General features: G+C 36.6%; 2 protein-coding genes across 2 annotated transcripts; both read left to right on the forward strand.

Annotated features, from left to right (window-relative positions):
* Window positions 1-3,072: 3,072 nt before the first annotated feature.
* Window positions 3,073-5,581, forward strand: LOC133858430 (amino acid transporter AVT1I-like). The gene is made up of 5 exons (XM_062293900.1): window positions 3,073-3,203; window positions 3,304-3,409; window positions 3,657-3,796; window positions 4,311-4,918; window positions 5,008-5,581. Exons 1-5 carry the CDS (start codon window positions 3,149-3,151, stop codon window positions 5,521-5,523), a joined length of 1,425 nt encoding a protein of 474 aa, XP_062149884.1. The 5' UTR covers window positions 3,073-3,148; the 3' UTR covers window positions 5,524-5,581.
* A 1,071-nt stretch (window positions 5,582-6,652) lies between these two features.
* On the forward strand, window positions 6,653-8,986 carry LOC133858431 (pentatricopeptide repeat-containing protein At2g02980, chloroplastic). Its single transcript, XM_062293901.1, has one exon. It carries the CDS (start codon window positions 6,802-6,804, stop codon window positions 8,584-8,586), a length of 1,785 nt encoding a protein of 594 aa, XP_062149885.1. The 5' UTR covers window positions 6,653-6,801; the 3' UTR covers window positions 8,587-8,986.
* The last annotated feature ends 1,817 nt before the right edge of the window (window positions 8,987-10,803 follow it).

Genomic DNA, 10,803 nt, shown 5'->3' on the forward strand with positions numbered 1-10,803 from the left:
CTTTAGGAGTTCATTGTCTCTACTTACTATTGATGCATTGATTTGTACACAAGACTGGTTAAAGAACCGCTCAATCAACAATGAAGAGGAGTTGGAGGACTTTATAGAAAGCTATGATGAGCATGATAAATGTTTATGAATTAGTTATTTATAAATTCATTTCACTTACTTTTCATTATTTATTTATTTAACTCAAACGTTTTCTATGTAGATGGGTCTCACAATTAACCTTCAAATTCAAGGAGTGAAACATCTTATGCCTAAAGGAAGGTTATCATTTTTTGACTTGACATACTATTTATATTACAATACAATTGCTTAGTTTGTCAAATTTGTTAAGTTTATAATATTTCTTGTTGTTATCTCCAATGGATTTTGCTAGAAGACTAAATGGGAGTCGTGTCGTTGTCCTTTTTGTTGTTGTTGTTATTGTCTTTTTGTTTGAACGAAAGATTTGAGTATTTCATTGATCAAAGATCACGAGCATAAAGCTCTTATATTACAAAGCATAAAGCTCTGCAAAATCATAGCCACATGTTTTGAGGTTACAAAGTCATAGATACAAACAACATTTTTATAAAAAATTGCCATCTATGACTTTCATCTTCCGCTAACCCATATACAAAAATAGTTAAAGAGCAGATCTGCTTTGAGCAGACTGGATCTAAGACAAGGGTAGCCAAATATCCTAGAAAAATTTATTTAAACCGGCCGTGAGAGATAATCCTTCACACCAAATTATCCAGGCTGTGAGAGATAACTCCTCATACTTGACTTACCTTCATCTCATAGATCGTCCATGAGTGCAGATCTAAAGAGAAGAAAACTCATATACAAAGCAAAAATACAACCAGCAAACAGCAGCAACGGTCAAGGAGGATGTGAACGGCACAACACGGAGGTAGATGGACGGATACATAGTGGAGGGAGCATACCTCCTCCTCTCAGATATGTTTTTTGAAGGGTGAAGTCTAGGGATGGCCGCCAACTGAATAAAGGAGATGTTAGATGCAAAACTGTTGATGTATTTAATGTCTTATTAGTTGAATTTCTCTACTAAACCTTATTTGTTTGAATCCATTTAAGTGGGAATGGAAGTGGATGAAAGTGGAAGTGGAAGTGAATCTCATTATGTTGGGTTTGATTATTTGAATTTTCATTTATATGTTGAGTGCGGGTTAGGGCCGACTCGATATATTTTGGGGCCTTAGGCTAGAAGTTTAAGTGATGCCTTTTATTTTAAATTAAATATTATTTAATTTAAAATTATATTTTTATTTAAAATTCATTCTTCTCACTTTTTGGGATGCAAAATTACTTATTAAGTTTTTATATTCGAGTTTTTTTAACATTTCATTTTTAATTGATAATATGACTAATCCATTTAATTTTTCTCGTGATATTGTTGATCTTAGGTAGGATTTTATTAATTTTAATTTTGAAAAACTTCTTTCTATAGAAGCAACTGTAACAGGTATTGTCAATAAAATTCTATACGCGATACTTGCATTAGAAAAAGAATCAAGTCTTTTTATATAATTTAATGTGTCAATTTGAGCATTTTTTTCTATTTGTAAAATTTATGTTAAAACTTTTAGTTTTGAAAATAAAAATTTCTGGAATGATTTTAAGGAATTGAATAGTAAGTTATTGGGAAAGATGAAAACGGAGAAGAAGAGAGAAATTCAAATTCAAATAAGACTTGAATAGAGAAATTGAGATAAAAAATGGAAACTTATAAAGAGTAGGATTTGAAATGGAAACATAGAGTCTTTCTATCTTCTTGGCTTCTTTTTTTTTTTTTTTTTTTCACTGTATTTTGTCTTTGAACGTTTGGACTTAACTTAAGGCCTTCAATTTTGGTAATTAAAGCCATCATGACTTTTGAGACTTTCCATATCTTCTTAGCATTTATTTATTTATTTTTTTCATTCTATTTTGTCTTTGAACGTTGGACTTAACTTAAGGCCTTCAATTTTGGTAATTAAGACATTAAATTTTGGTAATTAAGGCCTTTATGACTTTTGAAACTTTCCATATCTTCTTAGAATTAATTTTTTTAATTCTATTTGTCTTTGAACGTTGGACTTAATTTAATGTCTTCAATTTTGGTAATTGAGGCCTTCAATTTTGATAATTAACGCCTTCATGACTTTTGAGACTTTCCATATTTTCTTAACATTTATTTATTTATTTATTTTAATTTTTAATTAATTAATTAATTTTTTCATTCTATTTTGTCTTTGAACGTTGGACTTAACTTAAGACCTTCAATTTTGATAATTAAGACCTTCATGACTTTTGAGACTTTCCATATCTTCTTAGCATTTTTTAATTTGGAGACTTATTAAAGTGTATTGATGGTAATTAAGGTCTTATTTTTTTTATTTTTTAATTGGGGTCCTTATTAAACTGGAGGCCTAATCCACCTAAGGCTTTAGCTAGCCCTGGTGTGGATGTGTGGACTATGGATATAATGTCTTGGATTGTTGATTTTTTGATGTTGTGAATTTTCATTTATATGATTGTGTTGGACTATGAATTTTCATTTATATGATTGTCAAGTAAATAATCAAATATTACAATTTATAATGGACATATTGACACCAAAAAAAAGAAAAAAGAAAAAAAGGGCCAAAAAAGGTCCAACAGCCAAAAAGCAAAAAAAAAAAAAAACCGGTTAGCAGGTAACGGGTTTGGAACCGGCCGTTATTGATTTCCAACAACTGCCTAGGCAGTTGCGGTTAGCGGTTTTAGCCAGTAACCGCTAACCGCAACCACTTTTTTACCCCTAGTGCATAGCAATCAATCGTCCTTGGCTAGATTTTACGGTTGAAATTTACCAAACATTTTAGAGAGACAATAAATTGATAGATGACTTTCTATTATTTTATTCAACCTGATTAAAAATAATTTGCTTATATGAATATTTATAAGATACAAATGATCCTTTCAACTTCTTACATTTACATCATTCATTTACATCTTATATAAATCCCGTGTAACTCTAAAATAACTCTTGAAAACCAAAAAAGCCAACCTTTCAAGCCAAGTAAAATTAAGTTTATTATTCAACAATAACATTCCTTTGCGTTTGACTTTAAGAAGCCGGCCGATTCCCTGCATCCATCGATCGTTGCAGTTTGGCATGGCAGATTCAACTTCGCTTAACAGTTCTACCACAGAAAAGAAAAAAATTACAAGTATGAAATATATGGCTTCAGAACCGCTATTCAAAAGCTTGGTAGGTTTATAAACTGGAGTTTTTATTAATGAGATAAAAAGAACAGTCTTCTCATGCAGCCGTGCCGGTAGGGATGCATGGACAACGAGTGAGCAATAGTAGAAAATCGCACGACTCCTCTGAGGGCCGGGCTGCCAAGGAGAAGATGCTTGTGAGTTGTGACATGTGAGTGCACTTCCTTTTTTGTAATTGTCAGTTTGTCACCAACTCGATGAACACCCAAAGTATTGGTTGTAATTGTTCAAGTTGGATGCCTATCTACTCATCCTAATCTACCAACTTTAAGAAAGCAATTGCTTTTTATTATCTGAAAAAGAAAAAAAAAAGAAAAAGCCAATAATAGAGATAGTGTGTCATGCACCTATTGCAAATTGCAAGTGTCTGAATATTTTTTATATATTTGAACCAAAAGCTTGGGTGGTCGGCAACAAAAGATGGAAGGTCTAAAAGCAGAGGGAATGGAGAGCCAAAACCAGCTCCCACAATCAGAGGATCAAGGCAAAGGAACCACCTTCCTTAAAACTTGCTTCAATGGGCTCAATGCCTTATCAGGTCCATCTCTGCCTCTTGGCAAGTATGTTTTAGATACCATATATAGGGCCAACTTAGACAATAAATGCTATAAAAGTAGCATTTGAATGCTGTCCACGTTGCCGAAAAGGGCATTTAGTATGAACGCATGCATTATATTAATTCTGCATGTGAATCACTTCTTCACTGAGAGTTTCAGCTCATAGTTGCATAATTGCTCCATTCTAGATCATGGATCTTTTATGTATTCAAATGTTATGCAAAATAATATATTATATCAGTGATTGTTGATGCACATATTGCATCCATTTGAATCCTCGCCAAGTAGACCTTTCATTTTCCCATTTTTTGTTTATATTAAGCTACTTTCACCAGTAGAACAATATGGTTGGTCTGACTGTCCAAACAATAAGTCTGATTTTGAGTTATTTCTCAGAAGATAACTTGTCATCGTTACTTGTGATCACTGTAAATGTACTAACAGTGTAACACAGAGAGGCAGAGCTAACAAATATCTCATTCCCCTGTTTCCCAGGTGTGGGGATACTGTCACTTCCATATGCACTTTCTCAAGGAGGGTGGCTGAGCTTAATACTTCTTCTCATAGTAGCAATTCTCTGTTGGTACACAGGGTTGCTTCTACAACGGTGTATGTATGCAAACCCTGCCATCAAAACTTATCCTGATATAGGTGAGGTAGCTTTTGGATTCAAAGGAAGAGCCGTGATATCCATTTTCCTGTATCTTGAGCTGTACTTAGTTGCGGTTGAGTTTTTGATATTAGGTGGTGACAACTTAGACAAGTTGTTTCCAAACACGTCCTTCAAAATTGCAGGCCTAAAAGTTGCAGGGAAAAAATGCTTTGTTCTGCTCACAGCCCTTGTAATCCTGCCAACTACATGGTTGAAGAGTTTGGGCGTGCTGGCCTATTTGTCTGCTGGAGGGGTTTTTGCTTCTGTTATTGTGGCCGGTTGTGTTTTCTGGGTTGGTGCAGTTGATGGTGTTGGGTTCCATGAAGGGGATAAGCTTTTGAATTTGGGTGGACTGCCAACTGCTATAAGCTTGTTTGCCTTCTGTTACTGTGGTCATGCAGTTTTCCCCACACTATGCAATTCCATGAAAGATAGAAGCCAGTTCTCTAAGGTAAGCTATAGTAACATCTAGAAAGGTTGATTTTGGGCAATGATTACAAGTACCTTTTCAGTTTTTACTGTTGTTATTTCTCATTGCAGGTTTTACTTGTCTGCTTTATCAGTAGCACCATCAACTATGGATCAATGGGCATCATAGGCTACCTGATGTATGGAGAAAATTTGAAGTCTCAAGTGACATTAAATCTTCCCCTCAGAAAAATCAGTACAAAAATAGCAATTTATACTACACTCATTAATCCTCTAACCAAGTATGCAGTTATAATTACTCCGATTGCTACAGCTATTGAGGACACATTTTCTTTTGGCAACTGCCGATATACTATTAGTATACTCATCAGAACAACAGTTGTGATCAGCACAGTGTGTGTGGCATGCACTGTACCATTTTTCGGCTATGTTATGGCGTTTATTGGTGCCTTTTTGAGTGTTACAGGGTCAATGTTATTACCATGCCTGTGCTACCTAAAGATAAACAAAACTGCTCGAAGTTTTGGGTTAGACTTGATAATAATCGTGGGGATTTTAGTTACAGGATCTTTTATTGGTGTTTTGGGTACCTATATTTCTCTTAAACAAATTGTAAATCATATCTGAGATTGAAGGTGGTTGGCCCACCTGAACTTATAAGTAATTAATAAGAACGAGTAAATAATGAATATCTGGTTTTACCAATCGAAAACACTTGGTATATATCTTTACTTCCTTCTGGGCATGTCAGAAACACGTGTACGTATATTTTGGCAAGTCTTTTACCGAGACATTCATCTGGTTGCAACAGACAACTACGTGTTATGCATAAATGACAAAACAGGAGTTTAGACGCGAAAGACAAACAACCGCTGCACTCTTTGTCTTCAATGCAAAGGCTGCAGTGCATCTTTCATTATTTTCTTCCATGATTTGGCATGATATCTTGGTTTAAGGATTTCTTTGAAATCAGACAGCATATCTTTTTGCTATATAGTAATATAGAAAAAAGAAGGCCTAATCATTGGTTTATTTTTTTTTAAAAAAATTTATAAAATATTTCAAAGATTCAGGCATTAGTATTTTTACAAATTCCGTTAAATTCTGACCAATATCGAAATTCTAGTAATTTTTTTTTTTTTTTTCTTTCTTTCTTTCCCCAACAAACAGGAGGAATATTTTGAGAATTTTGGTAGGATTTAATAGCGAATCATAACAGAGTACCTGTTATTGAGACGTTTTAAAAATTTGATACCCTAATTTAAGACGTTTTGAAGTTCAATACATTTAAATCAAATAAACCGATACTTCAATACTCTTAAGTGAAGTTCTCCCTAAAAAGAAATTTGGCTAGAGAGAGCAATCAACTAAGTTCTAACGTGTAGTGTATAAAATGCTGTCTAAAGATGACAAAATGATATGGAATTGTGAGGGATGTTTTGGCTTTTGTTAAAATATTAATTAAATAATTATAGTTTTTAATATAATTAGTAATTTAACATAATATTCGGAACAAAAATTTTGAATTCGAATTTTGTCTTTGTTCTAAATCACTTTTTATTTAAATTAAATATTACATGTATTATATAATAAAATTTATTATTTCTTATGAGCATAAAAATGTATGCCACATCTTTCTTCTAAGATCCTTAATTCACACTTTTTATTTAAATTAAACATTTTACGTATTAAATGACTGAATTAAAAAAATTTCTTTGGATCTAATTTGAATTGGTGATTTAGCGGTTCTGTTCTGTTGATAAACATTAGGCTAACAAGTCACGAGCAATAATCATATGGACGTGGACCGTGGTTACCACGTGAGCACTCTTCCATCCACAGCCTCACGGTCACACACGCGCAAACAAGTAACAACGAAACCCAATCACACAGTCAAAAGCACAAATGGCAGCAGCTAACGCTCTGCAAATAAGCCCATTCTCTTCTCCAATACCCAACACAAACTCTCCTCCCTTCCTCATACCCCTGTGCACCTCTCTCAGAGAGCTCAAGCAAATCCAAGCCCTTACCATCAAAACCCACCTCCAGAATGACACCGCTGTCCTCTCCAAGCTCATCAGTTTCTGTACCGTCAATCCCAGTGGGACCTCCATGGAGCACGCCCAACACCTGTTCGATCAAATTCCCCAACCTGACATCTTGGTCTTCAACTACATGGCCCGCGGCTACGCCCGCTCCCATACCCCTCTTCGAGCCATTGTTCTTTTTGCTGATATTTTATGCTCTGGCCTCGCCCCTGATGACTATACCTTCCCGTCCCTCCTCAAGGCATGCGCACGCACTAAGGCGTTGCAAGAAGGTAAACAATTGCATTGCCTTGCTATCAAACTTGGGCTCAACCAAAATGTATACGTATGTCCTACTCTGATAAATATGTATACCGAGTGCAATGATGTGGATGCAGCTCGCCGTGTCTTTGATAAGATAGCAGAGCCGTGTGTTGTTACTTATAATGCAATAATCACGGGTTATGCTCGAAGTAGTCGGCCCAATGAGGCATTGTCATTGTTCCGAGAATTGCAAGCAAGTAATCTCAAGCCTACTGATGTAACTATGCTTAGTGTTCTTTCATCTTGTGCTTTGTTAGGAGCATTAGACTTGGGGAGGTGGATACATGAGTATGTTAAGAAGAATGGTTTTGATAAATATGTAAAGGTAAACACTGCACTTATAGATATGTATGCAAAGTGTGGAAGCCTGGGTGATGCAGTGTCTGTCTTTGAGAACATGTCTGTTAGAGATACACAGGCTTGGTCAGCAATAATTGTGGCATACGCAACTCATGGGCATGGTTCAAAATCCATATTTATGTTTGAAGAAATGAAGAAGGCGAGAGTGCAACCTGATGAGATTACATTTTTGGGTCTTTTATATGCTTGCAGCCATACTGGCTTAGTAGAGGAAGGTTGTGGGTATTTCTACAGTATGATTGACAAGTATGGGATCATTCCTGGGAACAAGCACTATGGATGTATGGTGGATTTGCTAGGTCGAGCTGGGCGCTTAGATGAGGCCTATAAGTTCATAGATGGATTGCCAATCAAGCCCACTCCCATACTTTGGCGAACCTTGTTATCTGCTTGTAGCAGCCATGGCAATGTAGAATTAGCGAAGCAGGTGATTGAACGAATTTTTGAACTGGATGACTCTCATGGTGGCGACTACGTGATCTTATCAAACTTGTGCGCAAGGGCTGGGAGATGGGAAGATGTGAATTATTTGAGGAAATGGATGAAAGATAAAGGGGTGGCAAAGGTGCCTGGGTGTAGCTCAGTGGAGGTGAACAATGTAGTGCATGAATTCTTCGCTGGGGAGGGGGTGCAATATGTATCTACAGATTTGCTCCGAGCACTTGATGAGTTAGTCAAGGAATTGAAGTTGGTTGGGTACATTCCCGATACTTCTTTAGTCTTTCATGCAGACATGGAAGATAAAGACAAAGAAATTACTCTAAGATATCACAGTGAGAAATTGGCTATTACTTTTGGGCTCCTAAACACTCCCCCTGGTATAACAATTCGAGTGGTGAAGAACCTACGAGTATGTGGGGATTGCCATTCTGCCGCAAAACTTATATCATTGATTTTTGACAGGCAGATAATTCTTAGAGATGTCCAACGATTCCATCATTTCAAGGATGGGAAGTGCTCTTGTGGGGATTACTGGTAGTAGAATTTGTTGAATAAAAAGTCGTGTTTCTTGTAACAGAGAGACCTACTTGCCATCGTCACGACATTCTCTGTCAGACTGTCGCAGTTAGTGGAAGGAGTTCTAGTTGAATTACAGTTGCATCTAGCATCTCCACTTATTATGACATTATTAGTGATGCTTATGTGATGAGAGCTGTTAGGAGCAAACAAGATCAGTTCCATGTTTGGGCTTGTAGATATCGGCTTGGGATCATCATTGGTGTATTTCGGCTACAGAAGTGTAAAGTTACTGACATCAAGCTGGTATGGATCATTAACTTAATTTCTGGGTTAATATAATTCATTACTCATTGTTGATTATGACTTTGACAAATGTATATTTTCAAATTAGAAATATATGATTGTACGTATTGAGAAAATACTATATAATATGCCCAAATACTTTAACTGGGTTTAGGATGATGTATGATGCATGAATTCTGTAACACGCTGATTACTGTTTTTGGGTTTTATGGAAATTTGATGGAGAATTAGAAAGAAGATGGAGAGAAATTGCAGTAGTTATATTGATAGGGTTGAGAAAACATAGAAATGGCACAATTCGAGGTTGCTAGCCTCCATGAACAATCTTCACAATTCCAAAAGCTAACCTAAAATGATTCTAAGCTGGCCTTATATATTGGCCTACAGCACTTAGCAAATAAAATGCATAAAACAAAGGATAAAACCCAGATAGAAAGGAGCAGCTCCAGACCCGCCCAAAAAGCCTAACTGCCTAACAGAATATGGGACCCAAAACCCAACTAACAGAATTCAATTTTACATCCCATACCCTCCACGTCACACTGCCGTTGGAATACTTGTTACAAATTCGCATATTTGCCCATTTGGTATCAGTTTGTACAGATATAATCGCTTCACCATAATAAACTCTGTTGGTTTTTGTGCTTGTGGATTTTGAAGGCTTTTATCCGCAATATTAGAGCTTATGCTTATTCTGCTTTAAATTCCCACATCAGTCATAGATTTGAGCAATTTTAACAAGAGAATTATTGCGTCTGGACCATAAAAAAATTCCGGGTGTAATTTGCAGGATTGTGAACATCACATATATTGAACTATTTCCTCATAGTTAAGAACATATGACAATCACATGACATGAGCCTTTTAGTGGTGAAACCTGATAAGTTAGAAAGTTTGCCTCTCATAAATGGGAGAAGTCTATTAGTTAAAGAAAAAGAAGCCTAATTATGTACTCCTTTCTCTGATTCTCTTATTAACAAATGGTCTTAAACTAAATTGATAAGAAGTCCTAATTAATTCTCTCACTAATTTTAAATAACCTACAAATGGGCCAATTCTCTAAATGTCTGCTTTCTGTAAACGTAAAAAGTATTGGTAAGCAAAGTTGTAAAATAACCCCTGCCGAGAGCAAAACGTTCTCTTCTCTCTCCTGAAAACAACCAACACACCTTCCATGGCTGCCAAGGAGGAGGGAGTGAAACCCACTCTACTCCCCTCCCTTTCTCACCTCTTCTGAGGCCCAAACTGCCTATTCATAGGTCCTATCTGCCTCTTTTGAAGTATTATTTATCGTCTTTGGCCATTTATCTCTATACACCAGCTTTGCCGACACCTTTTCCACTGACAACCGTTCGGATTCTGCCTTCTAAAACCACTTTCATATGTGGATCCGCCACTTCTCTTTGAAGTTTTTGGATTTGGGTTTTTCAAACTCATATCTGTCAATTTTAGAAAGTTCCACTCTCACACTTGCCACTCCACCTTGCTTCTTGGCCTCACCGCTTACATCCACCACAAGCCCCGTCTCCATCCGGCCAGCATGTGCCGACACATGTTGTACACGCTCCAACGTGGGTGCTGCCTCCTGCCGCCTCCTTCGCTGTCTTGCGCCATTGCTACGGGTCTCCCAAGGTGGTATTCTCTCTCCAGGCCATTTCGAGCCGGAGAATGATCACCACTCGCCGAAGAGTGGGATCGAGGACAACGGCCTCCTGCTTGTTCCCGGTGCTGATTTTGCTGTGTTGCTTATGTTTTTCCTTGGCTTTTTGTATCATTGTTCTTAAATTTGTATCTTTCCCTTTCATTGTATGTGTTTGTTGTCTCTGTTCTCCTTCAGACGTTTGGGTAGGGTTGAAGGGTATCACGAGGTTCATGCTCTTATTTGAATTCCTTTTTCGAAGAATTCGGATAGGGTTGAAGGGTCTTGCAACAG

This window comes from Alnus glutinosa, chromosome 1 (genome assembly GCF_958979055.1).
Source record: "Alnus glutinosa chromosome 1, dhAlnGlut1.1, whole genome shotgun sequence".
NCBI classification, from domain to species: Eukaryota; Viridiplantae; Streptophyta; class Magnoliopsida; order Fagales; family Betulaceae; genus Alnus; species Alnus glutinosa.